The 24,004-nt window shown below is 41.4% G+C and overlaps 1 protein-coding gene across 2 annotated transcripts in view; it reads left to right on the plus strand.

Moving 5' to 3' along the window:
• The window catches only part of KHDRBS3 (KH RNA binding domain containing, signal transduction associated 3), a 162,921-nt gene that overhangs the window by 46,845 nt on the left and 92,072 nt on the right, over nt 1-24,004 (plus strand). For both annotated transcript variants that reach the window (XR_009534071.1, XM_060115848.1), the window contains exon 2: nt 6,985-7,103. Coding sequence is in view for 1 of the 2 variants with exons in the window: in XM_060115848.1 (XP_059971831.1) it covers nt 6,985-7,103 (119 nt within the window). In the remaining variant the exon portion in view is untranslated. The remainder of the gene's footprint in view (nt 1-6,984; nt 7,104-24,004) is intronic.

Consider the following 24,004-nt stretch of genomic DNA (forward strand, 5'->3'; position numbering starts at 1 on the left):
TACACTTGACTGTTGAACAACATGGGTTTGGACTGTGTAGGTCCACTTTACACAGATTTTTTAAAAATAGAAAATAATGGTTTTCTCCGCAGGTGCGGAACCGTGGATACAGAGGAACTGTGGATACGGAGGGCCAACTCTAAGTTGTATACAGAGCTTGAACTGTGGGGAGGATCAGCGCCCTCGACCCCCTCCTTGTTCGAGGGTCAGCTGTAATTCCTTCCTCCCTCCCTCCCTCCTTATCAATCTTTCTTCCTCCCTGGAGGAATTTGACTGTCATTTCCTTGTGTGTATGTTTTAATTTTATGCATTGTGTATGTATTTAAGGATACTTTGCATACAACTATTAGCACTATCTTGTCTTCATAAAGAGAGGTTTACTTCCAAGCATTTTAATATTTAAAGTATTGACTGTTTTTTTGCTCTCTGGATGATATATTTTTGTGTATTTATGATGAGCTATTCTTACTAGATAGTGGTATGCATCTCTATTCTGCTGTGCCATTTATTTCTGTTTATGGAAGATTATTTGCAAGATCATGAGCTGTATGAATCAGTCTAGTCTGGGCAGGTTTTAGTGTACTCAACTCTGGTTTGAATCTAATAGGTGTTCTGTTAGGTTTGGATTGCTTAAATAAAATAATTCCTTTGTGAAAACATTTGTCATGTTGGAGGTTAAGGAATATTTTCTCTGACCAGAAGGCACAATAACATTTTAGTAATCTGTCAAACAGAATTTACAATGGCTGTGAACACTATATATATTTCAAGATCATTTTAAATCCTCCAACTAGGCTCTTGTATTATTTTTTATTTTTATTTTTTGTGGTACGTGGGCCACTCACTGCTGTGGCCTCTCCCGTTGCGGAGCACAGGCTCCGGACGCGCAGGCTCAGTGGCCATGGCTCATGGGCCCAGCCGCTCTGCGGCATGTGGGATCTTCCCGGACCGGGTCACGAACCCGCGTCCCCTGCATCGGCAGGCGGACTCTCAACCACTGTGCCACCAGGGAAGCCCTCTTGTATTATTTTGAAATAGCTCTCTGAATGCGGAGCATGTAGGTATTATCATTCTGCTTATGTGGACTTCTTGTTTCATTATAGATCCCGGCTAACCCCTGTCCTTTAGTAAGTTCACACATAGTTAAGGTCCTTGGGAAAGGGCGGGGGGCGGCTTTTGACCATATTACTGTCTACCCTAGTACTTAATTGTGCAGGCTGATTTGTATTATTTATACTTACCTGAACCTTTTGTGAATTTTTATTACATAGCTTTTAAACAGCTAATGAAACAGCCTTTAACGTTAGCTGAATCTTAGCATGAATCCTGCCTTGGCCCTTACGAACTGTCCAACCTTTGGCAAGCTTCGAACCCATTTGAATCCTCGGGGTCTTATTCTGTAAAATGAAGGTGATAGATCATAAGTTCATTAGAATAAAGAGAGACCTTAAGTCAAACGTTCAGCCTTTAACCTGGTGAATCATTGTCAACAAAGCCATAATAATTATTAGTTACTTAGTACTGTCGTAATAAGTGATCTCTAAAATAATTTTTGTTACTTTTCAGTATTTTGCTGTATAGTATTATATGTGGTGTAAGCCCAAAAGGAAACTTTGGTATGTATCGGAGGCATCAGACACTCTGTTTAGAGCTTCCTTCAGTTACCAAAGATGTAGGGCTGGATTGCTGCTTTTTGCCTCACCAGGTCCTCTTTCACCCTCCTCCGCTCTGTGCCCGGGGCTGATGTGGGTGCCTGAGGAGTGCATCAGCAGACACTGTCACCTTCTGGCTTCTGCTTGGGTTGCCCCTCCCAAGCAGAAGCAGGTCTGCAGGAGGAAGTGGAGCCACCAGCGGCAGGTCTGCAGGAGGAAGTGAGATCCCAGAGTGTGTTCTCTTTGGCTTCCTCCCTGTTAGGTTAGCACAGGCTGGCTGCTTCCTCTGGGGAAGTTACAACCCCTGCCAGGCTGCCCTCTCCATGCAGTCTTTTCCTTCCCTTGCCCCTTCCTGCTTCCCAGCTTTGTTAGGACCACGAAAGGAGTTAAGTGTGGGGAGGGCACTGGCAGTCTGTTGGAGAAGACGGACATTTGGTAGGAAGTTAACACCTGTGGTGAGTATCATGCTGAATGCTGCGTTGTTTTGGGTAGCTAGTCTGGGAATTCAAAGACAGTCTTTCTAGGAAGTGGAATTTAGGCAGAGGCACCAAAGAGAAGGCTGTTATTCCGGGAAAAGTCCCCAGAAGTGTTTCAGTCTTGGGGAACAAGCGCAGAAGCCTGAACCTCGGTGAGCTGGTGCTTTAGAAGCCGTGAAAAGCTGGGCATTAGGGGTAGAGGGCGAGGGAGGGGAGAGGTGTGCAGGGCACGCCTGTGTGTTTGCTCTAGCCGGGTGTCCTGTGGGCTTGATGCCTCCTCTGAATACGAAGGGTTTGCCTCTCTGATGGCTTTCTGTCCAAATAGAAATAAGCCCTCTAGTTCCATCCCTCATGGGTTGTTCATGGGACAGATTGTCTTATCATCCAGCTGTGATGTCCTCTGCGCTCTCTCTCCACGTTCCATCCATTCCATTTCTGCTCAGGGCCCCCTTTCCTTGAGGATGGTGCTCATCACGTCACTCCTTAGCTGACAGCTTTCAGTATCTCCCTGTTGTTACTGGACCCTTAGTATACCAGTGTTGACATTAAGAACCTGGCCTGCCTTTTCATGCGTTTGTCCTCATTTCTCCTCTGTTTTGGCCGCAGAGAACTACCCACTCTTCTCGCCCTGGTTCTTTCTGCAGGAACCCAGGATGTGGGGTGAGGAAATGGAGCCCACGTCTCACCTTATTCGCTGACTGGCTCTGCAGTGGCAGGAGCGCGTCATGGTTACTTGTGTGGTTTATTCTATTCTGTACTGTTAAAGGAGAAAAGGGGGAAAAAAAAGTAAAACTCCATGTATCAACTCTACAGTCTAACTGGTCAGATGAGGGAATGTGAACTGGCGTTACCCAGGGTTACTTACTTCGGCTCTTTGCCTCGCAAACTCTGTTCCTCATCCTTTAAGAACTTAGCACGCATTTGCTAGCTTTTTGAATAATTTTCCAAGTTCCAAAGCTGTTAGTCCCTTTTCTGCAATACTGTGTACATTATATTAAATTCGTCTGTTTACATGCCACAGATTCTGTGTATTTTCTTCCCAGCACCCAGTACAGTTTCTCCAGTGTATCAGACCTCAGTCAGTGTTTTTTGGATAGATACCTGTTCCTCTCTCCCTCACTATGTGAACCCCATTGCATTGGGAGTATTATTGGATTCTCAAAATAAAATATTGTGCATGTAGTTTCCAGAAACACATCTGTTGCTTCAAGTGGGATAGGCAGTCCAGGTGAATTCCTCATCACAGTTTCAGTGAAAGAATATTTTAATGAAGAACTTAAATGAATGATCAAGAGAGAGTCAAGCTCTGGATTTTCAGCTAAGATGCAAAATATAAACATGGCAATCTCTGTTTACATTCTTATTTTATTCTGTTTCAATATTTTAAAAAATTCTGCTGAAGTATTTAAAGATTTAAAATTTGAAGGGTAAAATACTCACATAATTCAAAATTTTAAAACAATGTAAAAGAGAGATACCGCAAAAGTCTCCTATTCCTGTTTCTTTTTTTTTTTTTTGCGGCACGCGGGTCTCACACTGTTGTGGCCTCTCCCGTTGCGGAGCGCAGGCTCCAGACGCGCAGGCTCAGTGGCCATGGCTCATGGACGCAGCCACCCCGTGCCATATGGGATCTTCCCAGACCGGGGCACGAACCCGCATCCTCTGCATTGGCAGGCAGACTCTCAACCACTGCGCCACCAGGGAAGCCCTCCTATTCCTGTTTCTTATCCACTGCATTTCCCCCTTGACAATTAATCGCTGTTACTCGTTTCTTATATAGAAGAAGTGAGCTATTTTCTGTGCATATACAAGTGAATATGAACGTATATTCTGACACTGTTTTACACTGTATATGTGTGTACATGTACTAAACAGTTATTTGGTGGAGACCTTTTCCTATAAGAACATAAAGAGTTTCCTGATGTAAAGTAGCTGTATGTGATTTCGTTGTATGGCTGTGCCCTAGCTTAGTAACCAGGTTCTTAATTATAGACATTTAGATGATTTCCATTGTTTTGCTATTAAAGACAGTGCTTTAAATGGATAACTTTGTATATAATATTTTATAATCTATCCAAGTATATTTGTAGGGTAAATTTGTAGAAATGGAGTTGCTGGGACAAAGGAAAATGTCAATTTAGATGTGCTTGATTCTGTGAGAGAATTTCAGCAGTTTTAATGAAAATTTACTAATTTTTTTTATATTGGAAATTTAACTTATTTAAATTCAAAGATTATTTTGCTGTGTTTTAGAGGATTAGTGGATTTTAGTATATTTGGTAGGCTAAAATGTAAGTGGCCATTGCTTAGGGAGGCTCCATACGGGACCAAGAGAAAAACAAAAAGAAATGGAAAAACAAAAGCCAAAAAAGACATAACTGACACTAGATTTCCAGGTTGACAGAAATTTGGTGTCCATGGTTTGAAAACAGCATTTTAATCCCCTCCATCATCTAAAACCTAATCACACTTTGCTTATTATTTCTGCGCTGGGAGATGGCACTGGTACATTAAACTGTATGTAACAAATGTAATCTAGGGATTTGTGAAAGTCAAATCCCCTATGTGTTCCACCTTGAACATCTGGCTGGATTTTCTATGGTTGGCCTTCATATGCTCCAATTTACTAAAAGGTTAAATCCACCTTGGGTAGGTGTCCAGTGCCTTCGCTTCCCTAAGGAAGACCGGAGGGGTAGTAGCCTGAGTTTTAGAATATGAAACTCCCAGTTAGGGACAGTTTCAAGATTTCATTAAATCATCTTGTGCACTTCCTGTTATTTTGCATTTTACTTTATTGGACTTCATAAAAACATCAACCTACTTATAATCTTCAATCAAGTAGAAAATGAAAATTGTTGATTGAACAACGCCTAAAAAAACAGAAGTTTTGAATGTTACCATAGGAGGTCACAGGGGCCTGAGCTGTGCTGAAAACCAGATCTGTTTGATGCCAGTGACAGGGATGGGGCTCTTTCCATTGCTGTGTGGTGTGTTAGGTCCAGTACATGCAAACCTACATGCTTTAACATGCCATCAGGCTTTAAACTTTGCTCTTAAATAAATCTTAAACAGCGAAATATTATATTTCAACATATTTCAAAGGTTACTTAATGTAACAGCTAGTTATTTTAGCAATATAAGATTTGCAAAGTTGACTGGAGAGGAAATGAAGTATTTTATATATTTTTTCTTTTAAATTTTACTTTCCTCTTTAAAATCATAGGCATATCTCAAACTTTAATGTAATATATGGTAAAATATAATTTTTTCTAATTTTTAAATCTTACCTTTATGACTTTCCATGTTACTTCAAATGTTAAACGTCACTGATGCAAGGAATAACATTTTGAGTGCCGATTAGGGAATTAAATATTAAATTAGGCATCTAAGTTCTCAAAATTATAAAAATGCTTTGTTATTTAAAAAGAAAATAGGTAGTTAAATCTATTTTGACACATGTATTCATAACATTAAAAATTCTTTTTTCTAGGAAGTTTCAGTGTACCTAATTTTGTTAAGTCTTCTAACTCGCTAAAGGTATTCCCAATTATAGCATAAATGGATAAATAAAAATAAAATGTGGAATTTATTTTCTTCTACTGATTAAAGCTGAAGTCAGTGGGGCAGGTGACATGTGACTTATTGCTTTTTACTGAGGAAAACAAAGCTAATGTAGCTCATATCCACCATTAGTTCTACAATTTTCAAACACATTGTATATGTGCATGCCTGTGTGCTGATTTATTCGTGGAAAATTTCTGAAAGAGTATATAACATTCTGTATTATTACCTCTGGAGTATGGGTATAGGAGAAACTTTCTTTTACTTTTATATTCTATGATACTATTTTAACTTTTCACCATATGTATATTTTACTTTTATAGAAAAATGTCAAAATTAAAAGTACCCTTGAAGAATTTTTTCCAGCAACAATAACAAGAATTATCTATGTAAATGTTTACATTTCACATACTTCTGTTTCAGTGTATATTGTTCCCATGCAGATTCTATATAGAATGATCAGTTTTACAGGATCCAAACTTAGGATAATACAAGAAAGCAAACAAAATGATCAGCTTATTTGGAGACTTAGTAATTATCTTTATTTTTAGAAGCTTTGGTCGGAAGCTGCAGAGCTGAGCTAGAAATGATAGTAGAATTGTGCGTGAAGTGCTTTGGGAGTATCGTGGTGGGAGGGACTGATTTTCCCACTGCTGCTGCTGCCCAGTCGAGGAAAGGGACCGTAACACATAAGAAGTAGTGTTTAATGTGGTTGAATCTCGAAGGAGATGTGTGAAATTGAAATCATCAGAATAACATCACAAGAAGAGAAAAGAGCATTAACAAAGCCATGAGCTTGTAATTGGGCTTGTCACTTTTGAGGAGGGAGGATTTGGTTGGGGAGGTCGACGGACAGAAGGTTGTCCAGGGCTTTTAATGCCATCTTAGAGAACCCATTCTTGATGGGAAACGCCTTGGAGAGCCAGGCGGGGTTTGATCAATAGGGATGTCAGGGCTTGGTAACAGTGAACTGAAAATAGTTTCTGGCTTTTCTTTGCCATTTGATCAGCCTTTTCCTAGGATTCCAAAAGGCCCCAAAGAATCTATTTTTATGTTGGTGTTTGTTCCCTTCCATTAGCTTGGGTGATTGAGATTTCACATTGTAGTGCCCTGGTATGTGCGTTTTCCCGCTGTGCTGGTGGAGAATCATCAATACAATGGGACATATGTCACGGCTTGAAAAAACTGTAGCCGTCTGAAGTCCATATTCTGTATTTGGTTTCTTGCCAGCATAGAGCTACAGCCTCTGGAGTTCTCAGTCAGACACTTCACACTTACCTGTGTTTCTTCCACAGAAATAGAAAAGTTTCACAAAGGAGAAGGCAAGGATGAAGAAAAGTACATTGATGTGGTCATTAACAAGAACATGAAGCTGGGGCAGAAAGTGTTGATTCCTGTGAAACAGTTCCCTAAGGTAAGACCGTGAGCCTTCACTGCACGCGTGTCAGGCCTTATCACAAGGGAGCGCACGCTCAGTTTACGTTCTGTTTGGTGTGTTCTTGAGGTGTTTTCCCTTAGCACGACGCCCCAACACACACGCTTTTACAAGCAGGTGAAACCTTATTTGGTGACTCTATCCTTTCTCTTTGACTTCGGCGTGAGTTGCGGAGCCCTGAAATGTATTCTTCTGAGTTATGTTTTGGACTTTGGACAGCCTGTTCAACTTCCTCCTGCTGTAGTTTCTTCATTTGTAAGATAAGGCTGGATTGATAAGAAATAAGCTTATCCATGTTAAATGCTTGGCATAGGGTTTGGCACATAAATTATTAAAATAGTCCCTAATTATTCTAGAAAAAAGTTTGATTTTTATTCACTGCAAGTGTTATTTTATGACATTTGGCACAGTTACAATAGGTGCTTTAAAGTCTAATTCTAAAATCTGATCATCTCAGATTTGGCCTAAATTGATCTTCTTTTTACTCCGCTTTTCTTTTTTCTTTCCTCTGAGTGTCCATGTACATGATTTATGCATACTGTTGTATATATTAGTAGTTAATTTCTTTTGATTGCAGAACAATAATCCAATACCTGAAAATACCACAACGTATTTATCCATTTGCCTGGGCAGTTTTCAGTTTGGGGTTATTATAATTAAATTGCTGGGAACCTTTTTGTCCATTTTGTGACCATACGTTTTCATTTATTTTTAGTAAATACTTAGGGTTTAAATTGCTGTGTATTTAGTTTTATAATAAATTGCCATAATTTTTTTCCCAAAGTGGTTGTATTTGTGACATTTCTAGAACAGTGCATGCCAAGTTGTGGTTGCTCCATATATCTAAATCCATATTTGATGTTGTCAGTCTCTTTAATTGCAGCCATTCTGATAGGGTATTGGTATTTTCCTGTGGTGTTAATTTGCATTTCCCTGTTGATTAATGATTTTGTGTACTTTTTCATGCACTTACTGACCATTTACATATATTCAATTTTGAAGTCTCTTTTTAGATCTTTTGCCACTCCCTGAGTGGGCAGTCTGTCTTCTTATCATTGAGTTGTAGGAGCTTTTTTTTTTATATATCCTGGCTACAGATCTTTTGTTGGTTATACGTTTTGTGAATATTTGACTCCGTCTGTGGCTTGCCTTGTTATTTTCTTAACAGAGTTTTGTGATAAGCAGAAGTTTTAAATTTTGATGATGTCTAATGTATCAAGTTTTTCTTTTATGATTTTACCTTCTGTCAACTAAGAAATCTTTGCCAACCTTCAAGGAAATGTTAGAGTCCTTTATAAGTTCTAGTCTCCTGTGTTTCCCCTAAAAGCTTTACCATTATAGCTTTTAATTTTACGTGTGTGATACATCTCAAATTAGTTTTTGTGTATGGTGTGAGAAAGACAGTCAAAATTTATTTTTTCTTCATATGGATATCCAGTTTTTTCAGTACCATTTGTTGAAAGATATTTTCCTCCCACGGATTGTGTTGGCATCTTTGTTGGAAATTGGATGACTATGTTAAGTGAGGGTCTATTTCTGTACTTTCTATTTTGCTTCATTGATCTATTTATGGATCATTATGCCAGTACCATACCATCTTCATTACTGTTGCTTTTTATAGTAAGACATGAAGTTAGGTAATGTATTCCCTTCAACTTTGTCCTTTTTCAGGATTGCTTGCATATAGATCCCTTTGCAATTCTATATAAATTTATTGTTTTATTTTCACAAAACATTCTGCTGGAATTATGATTGCAGTTGCATTGAATCTGTTGATCAGTTTAGGGAATTCTGACATGTTAACAATATTAAGTCTTCCCTTCCTTGAGCATGATATATCTTTCCATTTAGATTTTTAATTTCTATCAGTAGTGTTTTGTACTTTTTAGGGTAAAGGTCTTGTCTTCTGTTGAACTTATTCCTAAGTGTTTCATGTTTTTTGAACACTCTTGTAAAGTGTTTCGAAATCTTATTTTCCAATTTTTTTGCCTCTAGTATAAATTTTTGCCTCTAGTATAAACCTTGTATTCTGCTACCTTGCTAATAAATTCACTTGTTCTAGTAAGTTGTTTTATAGATTCCTTAGAATATGCTATGTACATAATCATATCATCTGCATAAACAGTTTACTTCTTTCTTCCCAATTTTTATGCTTTTTATTATCTTATTATTGTATTGGCCAGGATCTCTAGTATAATGCTTGAATACAAGCGGTGACATTAGGCAGTTTTCTCTTGTTCTCAGGCAATGTGGAAAACATTCAGTATTTTACCGTTAAGCATGGTAACAGCTGTGAGGTTTTTTTTGTAGATGACCTGTATCTGGTAGAGGAAGTTTTCTTCTATTTTAGTTTTGCTGAGAGATTTGATCCTGACTGGGTGATGAATTTTGTTGAATACCTTTTCTGAATCTATTGAAATGAACACAGAATGTTTCTCCTTTATACTGTTAATATACTGAATATTATTGATTGATTTGGCTAAATTAAACCAGTTTTGCATTCTTGGGTTAAACCCTACTTAATGATGTATTATCCTTTTTATACATTGTTGGATTCAAATGCATCTCTATTCATGAGTGATAGTGGCCTATAATTTATACACACACGCACATAGAAGTGTTCTCCGCCCCCCCCACCCCCGCAAAGAATGTATGTCAGTTTGGTGCTATTGTTTTCTTTATTATTAGGTAGAATTCACTAGTGAAGCTGTCTGGGGCCTGGAGTTTGGTGGTGAAAAACTCTTTTCAAATACATATATTTATATATGAGTCAAATATAAGTTCTTCAGTGTCTTTAACTGACAAGGCACTAATCAGATTTTCTATTTCATCTTTTGTGAAAATTGTTTTGTGTTTTTCAAAGGATTTGTCCATTTCATCATAATATTTCAGGTATTGCTTCTTTAAATACTTTTTCTGATCCTTTCAGTCCCCGCCCTTTGAGACTCTAATTACAGGTACTTTCAACCTGTTGATATTCTCGAAAAGATTCCTGTGACTCTGTTCACTTTTGTTATTAGTTTTTTCCCCCTCTTCTTCAGTTTGGATCATTTCTGCTGCTGTATCTTAAACTCATTGACTCTTTCCTATGTTATCTTTATTTTTTGGGAAGCCTATCAGATAAAATTTTTATATCAGGTATTGTACTTATCTGTTTCAGAATTTATATGTGATTCATATATAAATATATGTATTTGGAAACATGTTTTTTTCTTTGTCGGGATTTTCCATTTATTGCAGGTGTTATATTATCTTGTGTAATTGAGCACAGTTAAAATAGGTGCTTTAAAGTCTCTAATTCTAAAATCTTAGTCATCTTAGATTTGATGTGAATTGATACTCTTTTATCTTGATAATGTTACATTTTTCCTATTTTTTATATGTTGAGTAATTTTGGATTGTATACTGGACATTGTGTTACGTTGTGGAAATTGGATTCTGTTACGTTTCTTTGAGGGGTGTTGATATTTTTGGATCCAGATGCAGAGTCTGTCGGATAGGAGTGCAGAACTCAGTTTACTCCTCAGTTTGACTTTTGCGTTTATTTTTGGCATACGTGATTGACAGGTTTTATACACAAAATTTGGGGCTCCTCAAGTCTAACTCTCATTTCTAGTATTATTCCTCCCACACATTTCAGCCCTATGGTTGCCTCAAACTCTGCTGCGCAGCTAAAAGCTCTACAATCAGTGAATTCACCCAGCCATTCCCTTCTTCTAAGTCTTGACTCCCTTGTAGAACCTCCTTGTTTGTGAGCATTCTGTGGAGGCTTTAGATGGTTGCTTTTTGTATTTTGTTTAGCGTTTGAGAGTTTACAGTTGTTCACCTAGAGACAGTCAGCCTGTTAGGAACTTACTCAGCCATACTTTCAAAACTGAAGATATATAATACATTTTAGTAAACAGAAAACTGTTATGAGCATTTTATAGACATACTAATAACTAAACACAGCATGGATTATGGAAACTTTTATAAACTGATTCACCAGGCTTGATATGCCCTATATACTCAATATGCAGTAGGTAGAAAGATGCACAGACACCATCCCCAACTTTAAAGGGTTCATAGTCTGGTAGATGATTAATCTGAAGTTAATACTCTGTTGTCTATGCGTTAAGTGTATGAAATAAAACCTCAAACGTTGTTTTTCAGTGTCAGCTTTGATGCGAGTAGGGGAAGACGAATTACAGTTTCTGTGTCTCACAGAGAGCAGAGTCCATGTCAAGTCCTCATAGCGTCTGAAGTAGGCTGCTTAGAAATCTGCTTTCGGAATGCTGAAAAGGATATTTCTGCTTAGCAAATCGAGCATTTGAGTTTCAAGCCAGCCTTGTGTAAAGGCTAATATAGGACTCGCATCAGTTCTAAGAAAAAGCTTTCATGCTGGTGTCCGTTAATAGGCTGAGATGGAGGAAGCTGGTAGTACTTGCGCCTCTGGAATAGCGATGGGCAGAGGCACTTGGTGTGGAATTGAGGCTGTTGTACACTTGCAGCTTCTGGGGCAAGAGAGGAGCGCTGTTTGTGAAACTCCAACTAATAAAATGATTTCCATTAATTGAGTAGTAATTTCTCTTAATGAACCATTTCAGCACTCTTTCAGTGGTAAAACACTGAACATGAGTCTTTAAGTATTCAAACCCAAAATATATTTGCTCTCTTGAGCATATGCGCAAGCTTGTAAAGTGTGAAATGCAAATAAACACTGTTTCATGATTTTTTTTTTAAAGACTTTAAGCTATAGAAATTGTCCTCCAGAGTTTTCCCGTGGGTAAACCCTAACCCTTGGTTCTGGGCAGCGACTCGATGGAACAGAGTTAACCTAAGTGCCAAATCAACATTGGAACAAGGCACCCTGTCTGTGAGGACCTTAAGTGCCTTGTGGTTTAGATTTTACATTGATTTTTTTCTTCTTTAATTCACTGTTTCCTTCATCATTGATCCCATCTATCCATTCATATACTAACATTTATTGAGGGTCTTCTCTGAGCCAGAAATTGTGCCTGGAAAACAAAACTGATTAAGACATGTTCTTTTGTCACAAGAAGCTCTCCGTTTTGTGGGGAATACAGATGAATAACTTAATTTTGTATAATACAGTGTGAGAAGTTCAATGTTGGGGTGATCTAGAAAGACAGAGGATCACGCTGACAGTGTCAGAGAAATCTTCCCTAAGGCTCTGAAGGAGCTGGCTGGTTAGGGGTCAGAAGTAAGACAGGGTGAGCTGGAGGGGTGGCCATGACAGGGGTATACAGGGCAGAGGGCATTTGAGAAACTACCAGCCATTGTACTTGGCTAAGCAGGTTAAGTTCAATAAGATGTGCAGGTTTTTATTGAGGATTTATAAATAAAGTGATAAGGGAGCAGTGAATGGGGGCTGATCCCTCATCACTTTACTTATATAAGGTAGGGTTGGCCAAGGGGGTGCTGTGAAGTTAGAACAGGAAGTGACCTTTGAGCTGCTTCGGAGTATGAGGTAGGTTTCTCCAGGTGTTTAATTATTGGAAACTATTTCAGGAAATGGAATGCCGTATGTAAAGTCATGCTAGGGTAAAAGAAGGCTTATGCACCATTTTAAAAAGTCAGTTGTCATATGAAATTGAATTATATCTCTATATATCATTATGCATACATGCTCTACTGCTATGGTAAGATTGTCTTTATTATACTGTTAAATAAAAGAAGGAAAAGCAATATGTAGGACAGATAAAACCCTAGTTGAACATTTATTTTAAGAAAAGCTAACTCGAATCTTACTGGCAGTTATTTTCTGGAGGGTAAGGATCATGTGCTCTTTTCTACTTTACATGTTTCTGTACTTTAATGTTTTAATAATAACTTGCTGTCACTTTTATAATTAGGATAAAAAAAAAAGATTCTCATTTTTGGGGAAAAAAAGTGCCCGAGATTGTTAACTTAGGAGATACCTGTGTACTATGATTATGGTTTTTAAGATTTAGTGTACTGAGTTAGATTCTACAGGTTTAAATTAGATTTATTAATTTTCATAATTTGGTAATTGTTGTCTAATCTCTCAGCATTCTGATGCCTACATATTATTTTCAGTAACTTTATATTAGGCAATATGGGTTCTTACATTAAATATTTTCCTATTTTGTGCATATTTTAAATTTGATATATTTGCTGTCTCACAGAAGTTCTTTGGTTAAGAGTCTTTGAGAGAGAAGAGCGAAGTATTTATAAGACAGGTTTCCTCTGGAGTTTGAATTAAAGCTTGAGAAGCTTTCTTTTTAAAGTTGGCTTGCATTTTTCCCCTGTAGTGAATTGCAGACAATTAAAAACCCACGAATTTATTACTGGGTGGAAGGAAGCCTATTCCATAGAAATCATCATGGCTATCAAAATTTTCCTAGAATGGTAGACATTTGACAGTCATATCGGTATGTTAAAAGTTGCCTTTTCTGTGACTCCTAATTAATTTTTGGAGGCAAATAATGTTTTTTCAAGAGGATTCATGTGAAAATCCTTTTTATTTTTGGTGTCCAGTTGATAGTTTACCTGTAGAAATAAAGTGATAATGCACTTGTTTGTTAGTCCTTACGTGCCATTGCCGAAATCCACAATGCTGTCTAGGGGGGATTTTGAAACTTGTTGGTGTTGAGGAAGCCTGATAATAAAAATCATCACTTAAAGACACATGTGCTTATGACAAGTCATGATCAGTGTCCCTCCTAGTATTCATTACATCTTGGACCCTCTGGGGAAGCAGAAAGGCCACTCTGGAACATAGAGCCTTAGGAAAATATCTTGGCCCGCAGTCCATTGCTTCACTGAGCACCAGTCCCCTTCCAGGCCAGGCCAGCCCTCTCCCACCTTGACAACCCGTGTCTTACAGTGGGAGCGGGAGGAAAGTGCAGCTGTAAGTAGAGATGAGCCTCTTCGAGGCTCCTTTTGTTCTTTTCTCAGCGATCTTCTCTGGGCCCTTGAGATCTTGTGATACACGCCCCTGTGTCATGAGAATTAGAAAGTTAAGCTGGTATTTGTGAATATGACAGCTTTCAAAAAACATTATGAAGGAATTTCAAATCTTATGCTGTGACTTTTCCCTTCTTCTCTTCTAAGATGCTTGATTATCGACCCAGAAAGCAGCCCTTGAACTTAAAGTTGTTAAGTGGACTTCAGAAACAACAATGCATATATTAAGGGGCTTGTTAAAGAACTTACTCACGTTTTTTGGGGGGAGGTTATTGTTTTACTATTACTATTTTATTGAGTCAAATGAGTAATTACAAAATTTGGTTATATATAGGTCCCCCCACATCTCATTACATTTAAAAGAGTAAAAATGCTACCATTATATGTACTTTGGTCACAATGCAGTACATTAAGAAATTAAAGTCTGTGGTGAATATTGTTCTGTGTAAATCTTTTATTACATCACTGCTTATTTTTGATAGGTGATGGAGGATCGATCTCTTAAGTGTATTGCTGAGCGAAAAGGTAAAACAGCTTTAGTGCTTAGCAATATATTACTGGCTTAGACGTGTTAAATATTATTGGACTGCTTATTTTGGCTCTGGGCCCCATGAAGACCTCCCAGTTGGATCACCTGAAAATTGCACAGCTGTACAGTTGGACACAGGAAATATGAACAGAGCTTATAACCCCTCTCTTCTAGGATTCCACCCACTTCACCTCCATCCCCCCACAGTGGAGTAAAATGGCAGAAATTCATTAAACGGCCCAAACTGTGAACGTTTATCAGAACACATAATTGACACACAATGACATGAAACAGAGGGCACTTAGTATATACCCTGATACTGAGACAGTCACAGAGGAGAAAGCAGTCAGGTGTAGAAGTCAGCCCCTCTTTGTCATGCCTACTAGCTCTGCCCTTGACCAGCTTTCTGACACCTGATGTGTCGCGTCTTTCCCTCCCTCCCTCCCCCTCTCTCTCTCTTTTCTTTCTTTCTTTCTTTTCTTTTTTCTTTTCTTTTTCTTTCTTAGTTTCTTTCTTTCTTTCTTTCTTTCTTTCTTTCGTTCTTTCTTTCTTTCTCTCTCTCTCTCTCTTTCTTTCTTTCTCTCCCCCCTTCCCTCCCTCCCTTTCTCTTTTCTCTCTTTTTCTCTTTTCTCTCCTTCTCTCCCCTCTCCCCCTCCCCCTCTCTCCCTCTCCCCCTCCATCTCATCAGGCTAAACACCTACTGGACCACCTCCACTTGGATATCCTGCAGGCTTCTTATATTTGATGTGTCCATAAGTGAACTTCATACCTCTTCTTGGCAAACCTGGACCTTTCCCTGTGCTCCTATTTTAGTGAATGACAGACAGCCCCTGTATCTAAGAGCCCATGCCTAAAACTAGCATATCATTTTTGTCTACTAATTTCTCCTTCATTTACCTCTCCCCCTCCATTCTTGAAGTACAATGACATAAACATTTTATTACGTCTACTTCTAAAGTAATTCACATCTATTTCTATCTCTTCATTCCACTGCCGCTCCTTACTTTAGACCGCTATCATCCATCACCTGGTCTTTTGTAATAGCCTCTTAGCCAGTTTCAAATCCTCCATCCCATTCTACACACTTGAAGCCAGGCTCTTGCAGTCTGGGATTTTCTGGATTAACAGTTTCAAACTTAAGTATATATGGGCTACATGGCTTGTTTTATTTGTTTTGCTTTCCACCCATCCCCCACCCCTGCCCAAAGCATATAATCCAGCTTTGAGCATATAGAGATTAAAAAGTACATAAAGTAGATTATTTCAGATGGGGTGTCACTGTGTGTGTGATTTTGCCCATGTCATCTCCTGAAGAAGTTACTTGTGTACTTTACTTGATTGATTTTCAGGGTTGCTGATGTCTAAATAAGTAGGGTTGTTTACCGTTTAAAAGTAGATACTGTGTTAAAATTACAATCAGTGGAGCAATACCAAATAATCTCAACCACTACCAATAATGCTTAGTGATTTGTGGTTGACAAATTAATAAATTTAAATAATAGTATTATATAGCTCTAATATGTTGCCATAATTTCTGCAACAAAGAAAATCAATAAAAACTATGTTGGGCTTCCCTGGTGGTGCAGTGTTTGAGAGTCTGCCTCCCGATGCAGGGGACACGGGTTCGTGCCCCGGTCCAGGAGGATCCCACATGCCGCGGAGCGGCTGGGCCCGTGAGCCATGGCCGCTGAGCCTGCGCATCCGGAGCCTGTGCTCCGCAACGGGAGAGGCCACAGCAGTGAGAGGCCCACGTACCGCAAAAAAAAAAAAAAAAAAACCCAAAAAAACTATGTTGACTAATGCCATTTGGTTAGGGGCAAAATAAACTTTAGTTTCACAAGTATGTATTGAGAAATCATTATGCAGGAAGGATGATGAATAAAATACCGGTCCTAATTACTCTCCAGGGATTTACAGTCTAACAGGAGAAGCAGAGTAAATTTTACTAAATAATGTAAAGACTGAACTAACATAAGAGAGGTAGATGGACACTGCAAGAGTTTAAAAGAGTGAGGGAGAGTTATTTCTGGAGAAAGAATTACAGGTGGAATTAAATGTAGTCCGTAAGTGTAAATTCAGGATGTTAACAGGCAGAGATCAGGGGGAAAGACAGAGTAACTCTTGGGCCAGGATGATTTAATTATGGGGAATGGTAGTTTGTAGCATTCGTTGGAATGGTGATGACTAGCATGGGAAGCCTTCAGTGCTGTACTTGCGCATTAGATTTTTATATGGCCTAGGGAGCCCTGAAAGATTTATGACAGATACAAATAAACAAGTAGAATATATAGTAGGAAATGTTCTGCATTATAAAAGATCTTACCTTGTTTTTTTGAGTCCTCAACACTTAGGAATGATCGATTTAAACACAAGTTGGAATGACTTTTACTCCCTAGAAATTCAAGTTCCCATGTAAAAGTGATGGTTATTGTTAGAGGTGATTATCAGAATTGTGAAAATTATTGTCAGTGATCCAAAGCTTGGCTCAATTACTAACGATCCTAAGAGACCAGTGTTCTGTTACCAGAGAGGCTGCTCCGTTTCATATGAACGCCACGGTCCCAAGTCTGTTGTTAGGTTTACTACTGCTTGGAGTTTTGCATTTATGACATTGGCTTAATTCAAATGAGATCAGTATTCTGAATACCAACTAAAAGGTGGATTTATTTAATTAATCATTGTGTTAGTGGTTAAATTATTGGAACCTCAGATGGCTCGTAAAGCTAGTGAAAGTAGTGATCTGGTCTTTTCCTTTCGAGAGAAGAAGACAGGTAAACAAACCTCGTTTATGTTCGTTTCATTCTTGCCGTTGGGCAGGAATTAGGTGCATGTGGAGGTGAGGAACCAAATGTGTTTCCTGACAGTGTAATTCTTTCTCTCCAGTAAGGTCTAGAAAGAGAATATGGGGTGACGTTTTCCAAAAAGGGATGTTATGTCCAACCTTACATTTGGGTGCTAGAAGAACATGCTAGAACTTCTATTTTAATGTGTGTATGTAGCGTATGGTTTCTGCATCTCAGGCACTGTTTTAAGGGCCTTACATGTATTTTCACGTGTTAATCTTTATAGTTTTAGGAGGAAGGAATGATTATCTCCTGTTCACTTATGAAAAACTAAAAAACAGAGACATTAAGTAACTTGCTAAATGTTATTACACAGTAACAGGCATTTGAACCCCAGAAATCTGGCTCCAGAGCCCATGCTCCTGTTCAAGAGATTAAGCTTTATTAATATTTATTACACAGGTTAACGCTAGTACTGTTACCTGGCACGTGTGAGTGCGAGACAGTTGTGTGCACAGTGAGACAGGATGCTGGAGTGGAAGAGGGGATTCTCCGAGGCAGAAGCGCCCACCAAGTTTTAATCACTCACTTGCTTTCAGTAATTGGGGCAGATAGCTGTGTATGTGCCTGGGTATGGGTTCTTGGATTGCGTCTACTAGTTTTAGTTAACTTACCTTTTTCAGTGGACAAAGAGTGTTGCCAAAGAGACTGCGACTTCAGGGCCACTGTAGATGCAGTCGAAATGAGCAGGAAAACGGCAGAGCCACTCCGTCCCTGTGCCCAGCGCAGGCTCAGCACCAGGACAGGGAAAGAGCAGCTCCCGTCCAGATGGGTGTAAGAACAGTCTTTTCAAATTGGGACTGTTATTCTACATCCAGTATCATTAATGATGAATCTCTTGACCTAAGTAAGGATCGAAATATTATTACCCAATGGTAGATCAGGTGTAGAATTTTAAAATAAATAAATGTATACATACATATATATGCATACACACTCACATCCATTTTATGTGCACATAAACTGTGGTGCAGGGGCCAGGGATCCTTCTTGGCTGCCTAACTTAAGATCTGGAACATTGGGCGTGATAGTCTGTGGGGAACACTTTGTCGCCATGGACTGCACCGGTGGACCTGCTTCCTGTCACCTCCTTCCTTTCTCACAATTTATTAGCTCTTCGTTAAACTTGAGACAGATACTGTATCCAAACAAAGTTTTTTATTTCTTTATATCCTCTCATTTCTCACATCCTACTTCAGATGTACCTCTATAGAAATGAATTACATTGTTTATCGATTACAGTACCTCCTTATTTTAGTCTTTGTCACATGCCTTTTTAATCATTTTTAATAAACATGTAGATTTTATACGACGCTCAATTACAAGATGTTGGACAGTTAGGACCATGTACCCAAAATATGCCTCCTTCCATCTGTGCCTGTGTGGTATATTTTAGGGTTCGTTTTAATTAAATCTTGGGTAGTGATTGGTACATTCTGGACGTTAACTTTCCTTATTCACGTTCAGCGCATGAAATGCTGCTTTTGCCTGTTGGGAGCGAGTGCTGCTCTCGTCTGTGGCTGAGGTACACAGGGCGGTAAGTCAGGGTCTCTGCCCTCAGAGAGTGCCACCTCCATCCCCTCTTCAGGAAGGGAAGGCAGGCAGGTGATTGCTAGGCCTAGAAAAGACCTTGATGTTTGAGGCTCTTAAAACTTTTTGATAAATGACTGCTTCGTCGGTTTTTGTCTGTGGCAGTGCGCCCCCCAGTGGCCACCCCCTGCGTTCATGCCCTGTATCCTGCGTGCCCTTCCCTTGAGTCTGTCCTGACCCTGCAGCTCCATTTAACTGACAAGATGTGAACTTCCAGGCTAGAGCTTTAAGGAAGCCTGACAGCTTCTGCTTTTCTGACCTTGGAAGACATATACCATGCAAAGGTCCTATCACCCCGAGGCCACCATGGGAGGTGGAAGCTTGGGATACCCAGGTGGAGGAGAATCAAACCAATAAGAACTGAGGTCCCCATCTGACAGCCACCACCAACTTAAGAGACATGGGAATAAGCCGTCTTGGATCCTCCAGCTGCAGTTGGTCTGACTGTTGCCACATAGAGCTCCCCCCGGGGCTCAGATTGCTGAATTATGAGCAAATAAATAAAATGGTGGTTGTTCAAGGCCATTACATTTTGGGTTAGTTTGTTATGCAACAGTAGATGCCCAAAATGTCATTAAAGCATAACCTAGTCCCTCATTTTCTAATTACCAAGGCAGGTGCGGCTGTGTGTATGTCGGCTGGACCGGGGTTTTAGGGTCAGGTGGGAGGATGCTGAGGGGGAGAAGGGACTGTAATGGACCAAAGGAAGTCGCTTTTAGCACATAAGAGATTTATCCCAGACTGTTCTGTCGATGAAATAGTGAAGTTCATTTAAGAACAATAACTAATGTACAAGGAGCGTTAAGTAGTTCATGTTATAGTCAGGAAAGATACCGGAGCGCTTTTGAGCATTTTTGCCATAGTGAACAGGAGGGGCTCTACCATTGACAGGACTTGATGTTTTGAAATTCCTTTCCTTTTGTGCCAGAGGGTGTTTTGACGTTATGTTACTGCTGATACAGCCACGGCCTTTTTAAAATAAAGCAACGATAGGCAGAAGACCAGGTTCCTGGACCCAGAATTTATTAACCTGTTCTTTTGCTTCTGTTGATCCAGTACAAGTTTTCTTTTTTTGAGTATTACTGTGTGTGTTAAGGCTGACGACCGGGGTTAAGATGTGAGGATTCCACAGTTGAGGAAAACACATTTCCTCTTCCAAGGAGTACAACCTGAAAGGAAATGTTTCAAACTGTAGTTTGGTAAGTGGGAGAAGAGAAGGCAGGAGGAGAGGGAGTGCGGGGGGCTAAGAGTGTCGGGAGGTGCCTGGAGGGGCCGCCCGGGCCTGCCAGACTCTGCTGAGCCCGGGAAGGGCTGGCTGTGCTGCGTTTGCTCTTTACGAAGAAACACTGAAACCCTCTTAGACTCCAGATGAAGTCCACGCTCTTAGCCTGGACGGACGACCCTGCCTCTTACTTCCCCAGCCTAGTTGCCGTGCTCCAGCAGGCTGGCCATCTTCTTATTCAAAGAAGGTCCTCAGTGCCTGAGGGCTTTTGCACTTGCCGTTCACAGTGCAGGAAAGTCTCTGTTTCCAGATCCTTGCGTAGGACGCAGCTGAGCTGACCATCACGGACCAGCCTGGTCTGCCGTTGCCCAGCCCTCCACGATCACCCACGCTCTCTGTAGTTGCCTTCTGCCCACCTCAACAGACGCTTAGCAGTAATTAACAGACATTGTGTCTGCGCTTCTGTTTCTCTTGTTTGTCATCCGGCTCTTCTGTGAGCAGATGGGGCTCGGTACGGATGCGGCCATTGCTTGTTTCTGTTCTTCACCCAGCACCTAGAACCAGGTCACCAGTGTTGTAGCGAGAATAACACTTCCTGAGGGCTGGACACTGATCTCAGTACATGTTTTGTTGATTTTGTCAATATTTTAAGAAACAAAGCAAAGTGGGTTTTGTTGCCCTTCCTCCTGCAGATGAAGGCTTTCGTTTAGGAGGGGAGGTAGGGGATATGGCTCTGAGCAGATTTCAGCAGAGGCTGTTTTCCTCTCCCCCACTAGCCAGGGCAAGTGGTCTCAGGATTCTTTCCTGATCTTCCCTGTGAGCACTTGGGGGTTGGGGGGTGGTGGTGATGGTGGTGAGTTCCTGCAGGAAAAACCTTTGAGAAGGTATCGACTCTCTTAATTCTGGGCTTTTGGTCTTCTCTGCTCTCATGCTCGTCTCCCGTCCAGAGAAGCAGATGCTTGAGTCTTATCTCTCCCCGCAGGTGTCTGTACTCTCTCCAGTTGTGTGGTTAGTGTTCGCCTTGGCACTTCAGCATTAGTTTGTATTCTGTTCTGTTTTCTTCCTGTTTTAAGGGTGAGAGTGATGTTCTTTACAAGCTCTACATCTGAGCTGAAATGGGTAGGTCTTGGAACACGGTAATTTTGAGAAGCTGAAATGAGTCCAGAATGGCTAAAGTCAAAAGCAGGAGAGTGGTGAGGCTGGGGAGGTGAGCAAGAGCTATGCTGGAGAGGGCCTTGCACAGCAGTTCCAGGGCATGAGGACTTACTCGAAGGGGAGTCGGACAGTCCTGTTTGAAACAGAGATATAACAAGGTCACCTTTGGGTTAAGACCTCTCTGCTGATCCAGGGAGATAGAAGTGGATACAGAAATGGAATTCTGCAGTGGGCAAGGTGGGGGATGGTGATGGCGGGACTAGTGGTTGTGGTGAGGCTACAGGAAAACAGGCAGGTTTAAGAGAGATTTAGGAGGTAACATTGTGACGATGTAATTCACTGATTCACTGGACATTGACTGAATGCCCTTGCCCCACAGGTGTTGGATCAGTGACTGCAAAAGGCCTCGTCACTGCCCTCGTGGAATGAATGTCAGGTTTCTGGCTTGAGTTGCTGCATGGACGGTAGTGCCATTTGCTGGGAAGAATAACGTGTTTGCTGCTGCTACGTTGGCAGAGATTACAAGTTCAGTTTTGGTGTTGAGTTAGAGGTCGATAAAGCATCCCTTTGTTAGACTAATCAACTTTTTGGTGAGCACCAAATTAAGGGAAACATTTTAATGGAGACAGTGACATGTCCTTGATTGAGGCTTAGTTGTTTATGAAATGACAGCTTAACTGTAATTGTCCCCATGGAACAGTGTCATGTCACAAATGTAGTGTAGATCAATTAAAGCTAGTTCTTCCTTGATCTTTACTGGGGAAGAACATAATTATTGGATCTTATCCGTTATGTGGTAAAACGCAAATATACTATATGTTGGTTTACCATCTTCATCATCATTTGAAAAGTTTCCTATTTACAGTTGTAACATTTGTAATACGGTAGTATATTTGTCATGTAATAATTGGCATCTGGAGAAAAATCATTGGTCTTGGAAGTAACACTTTTACCTTCTATTCAAATCTGCGCACAAATGAAATTGAAGGCTGGAATGTATTAGGTTCTTACTGTCTGTCTTGCCAATACACTCATCAAATAGAGAACAAATCCTGACTTGAGGAAGGACAGACTTTGTATTTGGAAGGGTTTCTGGAAGATCAGGAAAGGGCTGCTGTTGTCACAGGGAGAACTCTGAGCCTGAGGCCTGTCAGCGTCTCAGAGGTCAGACCACAGCGAGAGAGTGGACGGGGCCGGGAAGGTGCAGGACAGGACGGGGGGCAGAGAGTGTCTCGCCCAAGGCTGGTCCCTACGAGCAGAGGGCCTGTCACAGAGGCCTGTGCCAGCCCAGGTTGCCTGTGTGAGGAGAGGACAGAAGCGTAACTGAGGTCTGACCGCGTCGGGTTAGGGGACGTTCTCTGATCAGTGGAGACAGAAAGAGCAGCTGATCTTTTATGGCGCAAAGAAAGGAGGGGTCTGTGCCCGGCCTAGAGAAGCGAGGGGCCGCCCGCGTCTGGGGAAGAGTAGTTCTCCGCAGTGAGCCGCTCCCAGGAGTGCAGAGTGTGCGCGGGCCCAGGTGACGTTGAGCGGGTCCCAGCCCTCAGCGCTGGACGCGCTACCTCTTCATCTCACGATGCCCCTTCAGCGTAACGACCCCCGTGAACCGCAGCCATGGTAGACTCGGTGGGGCTGAGGACACTGCTGGGGTCACACCGCGGGCGAGAGGGAGCCCTCGACGCGCCTCAGAGGTCGGGAGCGGGTGGACCGGACCCTCGGTGGGTCGTAGAACTCGGCAGATCGGAGGGCTGTGCTGCTCAGCTGCTCATTTAAAGTCTGAACCGTGCTCATCCCGTAGGCCCTGTCGCAGGTACAGGCCGTGGTGGGCTTCAGGGGTGCGTGTGTGGGGGGGTATCTTCTAGAACCCCTGGAGGAATTGAACTTGCGATCTGAGGGAGACGGCAGCAAGGGCTTCGAGCCGAAGGAGCAGCGTCAACAGCAGGGCTGTGGCTGCTCCTTTCCGCCAGCGGGGCTTCTGAACAGGCACGGCTGACGTTGTACCCAGGCCCCCTCCTCGCTGTGGAGGGCGGCCCCATCCCTGCTGATGTGTGACCGCTGGGCCTTTGGCCACTAATGCAGTGGTGGCCCACGGTCACTGTCACCAGGTACTCTGGCCACCTCCAGACGCCTGCCGGGGAGGCGACGCAGCCTGCGTGGAGACCCCCGTCAGGCAACCAAGCCCGTCGCCGTTGTGTGGCTCAGCTGTGCAGACGGTCAGCGTCCACATGCCTGGTTCTGCCTCACACCCCGACTCCCAGACAGAGCTCAACCCCTCGACACGCCTGGGTGGCCTGGGTGCGGCCGTGTTGTTCCAGGTGGTGGCTTCTCGGCAGCCTTGTACACGTACAAGGTGGGCATTGTTCACCCCAATTTATGTATGTTCACGATAGTTAAATTCATCCATTCATTACTTACTGATTTGTCAGCACAGAGAGCGCACAGTCTGCCGGCTGCTCTGCTAGGTGACTTTTGTGCATTTTCGTATTAATTCATACATCAGGCGCCCGCAGTAAGCGGTTGACCCCTGTGTCGTGGATGAGGCGTCTGCGACTCACGAGGGTAACTTGACCCGGGCGATGGAACTAATATGCAGTGTGTGGTGACAAAGAAGAGA

This window comes from Mesoplodon densirostris, chromosome 13, assembly GCF_025265405.1.
Source record: "Mesoplodon densirostris isolate mMesDen1 chromosome 13, mMesDen1 primary haplotype, whole genome shotgun sequence".
NCBI classification, from domain to species: Eukaryota; Metazoa; Chordata; class Mammalia; order Artiodactyla; family Ziphiidae; genus Mesoplodon; species Mesoplodon densirostris.